Genomic DNA, 4695 nt, shown 5'->3' with positions numbered 1-4695 from the left:
TAATATAGATTTAATACGCACAAAATTGAAAGAAATTTATTATAGAAATTAAGATCACTTCATTTCTATTATATCTCTTACTCTACGTGTTTTCATATTGTTAAATTCATCTATAATGGAATCCATGCTAAAACTCAAAACAATTTCTTTTTTAATGTGTGTAATCAAAGAATCATCAAGAAATTGATCTTTCATTCTATTTCAAAGCCTGGTCATGATTATCTTTATAGCTGAAAAAGATCTTTCAGTAGTTGCTGTAAAAGCTGGAAGAGTAAGTACAAGTCTAATCACTCTATCAATAAGAAGGTAAATGATGGATTTTCCAGTTCTTGCTAGCCCTTGACATAATTCAGATGTAGTTGATAAACTAATCAAATCTGTATATTTAGGAATGTCAATCTCAAAATGTTGTAACTCCATCTTCAAATGCAATTTTTTCTGTTATGTGAAATCTCTAAAACAAAATTTATCAACAAAGTTTGCAAATATCATCACTATTAAATGACTTGTACATGTTTCTTGGATCTAAAGACATGCTCAAAGCAAGTAATTCTACAATGTTATCATTGAACCTGCTATTTAATTCTTGCATGATAATCAATTGTAGCACAAAAAATATTTACCCAATAAAATTTTTCAGTAGAAAAATCACCTTGTTCATTTTGAGCACGACTTCTCCTTCCAATATATTTTGCACTCACATTTGGAATGTCAATGTCATGTTTTATGCAAAATTCTTGAACATGAACCAAGAAAGCTTCCCAATCTATCTCTCTTAATTTCTGAAGTAACTCTTTTGTAGTTGAAACCAGGTGTAAAGCATTTAAAATGTCTTTAGACATTCGTTGCAAAGCTTGACAAAGGATGATAAAATCAAAAGATGTCAATAATGAGTATGCATTATCTGCATCTCCACGATGTGATGTTGTCTTTCCTTCATTAGAAATATTGTCAAGAACTTCACATGTGGCTTTAAACATTTTAAACAAACTGCATATTGAATTGTAATAAGAACTCCAACGAGTAGCTCCAGCTCGATGCAAAGTACCAATCTGATTAAGACCAACTCCTGATTTGAGTTCATCAATAGTAATCATTCTTGCAATTTCACTTCCTTGGGCAACCCTTAACTCATCATTACGTTTACAAGAAGACGTAACAATATTAATTATGAAGTTTAATTTTTCAAAAAATTGATGAACATGTTTTACCTCATGAGATGCAGCAACCAAGGCAAGTTGAAGGCGATGAGCTGAACAATGGACATAATAAGCAGTTGGACACTCAGCACAAATTAAAGCCTGCAATCCATTTCATTCACCTCACATATTGAAGAAGGAGTTTTAATATTTGACAATGCAACATTAGGAGTAGATGAGGGCAAAGACTCATTATTCTTTCTTTTAAAATAAACATGAATAGTAGCACTCTTCCCCATAATAATTACCTATAATCTCTGTCGTTGAATCTACAATTAAAATTGATCCAGAAAACGTTTAAATAAATTATAGATAAATAAATAAATTAAAAAAAAAATGTACGTGGAAATGCATAGTACCTAAATGATGCTTGGACAAGCTGTTGAATCCAGTAGAATTATTCAAATATAATCATCAAGATATATTGTAGAACAACACTCCAGCAAGCTAACCAACATTGAAAAGTAAACACTTCCACAACTCAGAGTCCAAAAAATAAGAAATTATAGACTAAAAAAAATACACTAACAGATCAGTAAATGAAGCATTTGAAAATTTGAAATATTACAAGTCCCCAATAAATATGTTGTTATGCTTTATTGTATTTCACCTTGAGTTTTTTTTTTTAATTTATTGGTTCATCCGTGTTTTGATTTTTTTTTTAATTTATTTGTCCAACACAATTTATTCTTTCCGTTTGAAAAGTAATCCTCAATGAAACATTAAAGTATTAAAAAACATTAACGCACCGAACGTCAGTATAAAAAAATGTTAATCAATGGAAGATAACGAGTTGAAACAAAACATTCAAAGCATGGGGATGATATGAACATATTTCGAAACAAAACAATCGAATAATAGCAGCATTGTTAATTTCATAAAAAAAAATAGAGATAGAAAGAGACCCGAGCTGAGAAAATTTGTTAAAATTAAGAGGGAGAGAGAGAGAGAGGTTTTTCCATGGGGATACAGATGAGGCCATGAGGGTTTGTTAAAATTGAGAGAGGGGGGGGGGGGGGTTCCACATGTTTCGATAGTGGAATAGGAAGAAAAAAAGATTGAGTATAGTGTGATATCTGATGATGTTATGGAGAATAATTTTATATTATGCAAATTTTAAAACAAATAATTTTATAATATAACTTAAATTTTATTTTATGTATATATTTAAAAAAAAGTCTCTTTAAATTTTTGGGGGGCGGTGGCCCACCTTAGCCCCCCAAATCTACCTCTGTCTATAACGATGTAGTATTTATGTGTTGCTGTGCTGCAAGATTTTTTTACACATGGGTCTGAGATGTACGATATGAGGACAATTTCGTCTCCAAATTTGGTTATGTGATTTTGAGTACATGAAAAAAAAAATACCATGCCTGGAATGATATTATGTTTAAAGAATGTGTAGTTAAAAAAAAAAAGATGGGGAAGTTTTTTTATTTTCCCTTTTACCCATATCAAACATGAGAATTTTTTTTCCTGAACCCACTTTCCCAACATTTCAATCGAATAACACATATCAAACATCCCCTTAAGTAAAAGAGTAGTTATAGTACTAAAAAAAGAGAGAGTAGTTATAACTAATGGTTAAATATGATTGGATATAGAATTTATTATTTTTATGATAGTATAAGTTGATTATATCTCTAACAATCAATTATATTTTTAATTATTTATTAATTCTTAATAAATAACAACTGTCATGTCATATGCACATAGATAAATGATTAAGATTAAGTGCCAGATTTCTTATTTTAATGTTAATGTAAGTCAATCATATCTTTTATTATTAAATTATTTAATAAATTTCAATTACAATATATTTTATTAAATTAAAATAAAATATAATTCACTTGGTTTATAAATCAATCTGCAAAAGAAAAATGTTAAATAGTGAGGCTTAATTGTTGTATATTTCTATAAGCAAGTGCAGACAAAGAGAATTATTTAACATGAAGGAGGCTTTGGTTCAGAACTCTTTGCATGGTTTTCTAAATTAATCTGCAAAACACAATTATTAAACAGTGAGGCTTAATTGTTCTATAAGCAAGTTCAGACAAAAAGAATTGTGGCCGCGGGATGATTATAGTTGAACTTAATAATGCTTTAAACTTTTTTATTTGTTCGTAGTTCAACACTCACGATCACCACAAATAAATGTAACATTTTCTTGAATGACAGCAGAAAGGATTAAAGGAATGGACACTTTCAAAAGTGAATTGTAGACTTTTTAGTAGATAAAGGTCCAGAGACATCTGAAGGATTGGGCCTAGATCAAATGGTTGTGGCGAGTGGATGTTTGGGAAGATAGTTCATCTAGTAATAAGGGTCAAGAAATTAGTGGCCTTGATTCGACTTTCTTTCTTTCTTTTTTATTTTAAGCCCCCATAAACCTCCTAAGTATTGAAATATGTGGAGGAATTTTTTATTTTTTTTTCACTTTTTACTTTATACACAATTCAAAAATTTGTCATTCACTCATTCAAATTCCAATGTTTAAGTGAGATACGTGACCAAAATCTTCTTGCAGTTAACTTCCTTTTAAAGGAATATGTGTAAATTAAATTTTACCTCTTAGTTTGACTCAAATTTATTTTATTTTTCTCGGTTTAAAAAGTAACAACATATTTCGACTTTACTGGGATTCTGATTCAAGACACGAAAAAAGTAACACCTTCCAGGCTTTCTCCGTCCATTTTATTATAGAAAAAAGCTAGAGCTTAAAAGAAATCACCTTATATAAGAGTTATTTGTCTAGTGGACCCAGCTAAATTACTAGATTTCAAGGCTTGACCTACTCAAATGATAATATATTTGAATTGGGAGAGTCGAAAAGGTGAAGAGGCACAAACTCGAAGTTGAATTAGTGGGGTCCATTATAAAATATCAATTTTTTTTAGACATATACATTATTTTTGTAATTTGATCTAGGTAGGCCAAAGGTTTCTAAAAAATATTTCTCTTTGGATCGAATTTTCCATTTTAAGGTTTAAATAACTACTTTATTCGCTGTGATTCGCATCCATTAAATTAAAAAAAAAAAATTTGTTATAAAGTATACATAATCACTACTGTAATTTAGCCATTACCAAAACTTAACTCTAATTCATGTTTTTGTTTATTTATTTATTTTTGAGGCGAAAGCTAATGTTTTCTTTTCTAAACCAGTCTTAAAAATCAAAAGAGTCTAAGTCTAGTGTTTTTTTTTTGGCATACTCTCAAAAGAAAACTGCATAATTAGGCACAAAATCGAACCCCATATCTAATATGTGTATTTATTTAAAACTAAATAATAAAAAAAGGTTACATATAATATAATGGTTACGTGCTTAATGGAAACCACGTAAAGAATTTCAATTCAAATGAATCAGAAGGAAAGAAAGAAAAGAAAACATAGCCAGGCGCAGTTGAAATTGAAACTTAAAGTTAAAACACAGAAAGAGCCATCAAATCAAATCCCATTCCAATTTCATTTGTGGACACATTCTATTTCTCATGC

The 4695-nt window shown here is 29.6% G+C and overlaps 1 protein-coding gene across 1 annotated transcript; it reads right to left on the bottom strand.

Moving 5' to 3' along the window:
- Positions 1-201: 201 nt before the first annotated feature.
- On the bottom strand, positions 202-1438 carry LOC133294490 (uncharacterized). Its single transcript, XM_061493169.1, has 3 exons — positions 1415-1438; positions 653-1301; positions 202-377 (listed from the first exon to the last, which is right to left on the bottom strand). The coding sequence occupies exons 1-3, from the start codon at positions 1436-1438 to the stop codon at positions 202-204; spliced, it is 849 nt and encodes a 282-aa protein (XP_061349153.1).
- Between the last annotated feature and the right edge of the window lie 3257 nt (positions 1439-4695).

This window comes from Gastrolobium bilobum, unplaced genomic scaffold, assembly GCF_033153095.1.
Source record: "Gastrolobium bilobum isolate Gb01-03AN ecotype WA unplaced genomic scaffold, APGP_CSIRO_Gbil_v1 utg5188, whole genome shotgun sequence".
Taxonomy (NCBI): domain Eukaryota; kingdom Viridiplantae; phylum Streptophyta; class Magnoliopsida; order Fabales; family Fabaceae; genus Gastrolobium; species Gastrolobium bilobum.
The sequence above is the reverse complement of the archived record's forward strand: the minus strand, read 5'-3'. Positions and strand labels throughout refer to the sequence as shown.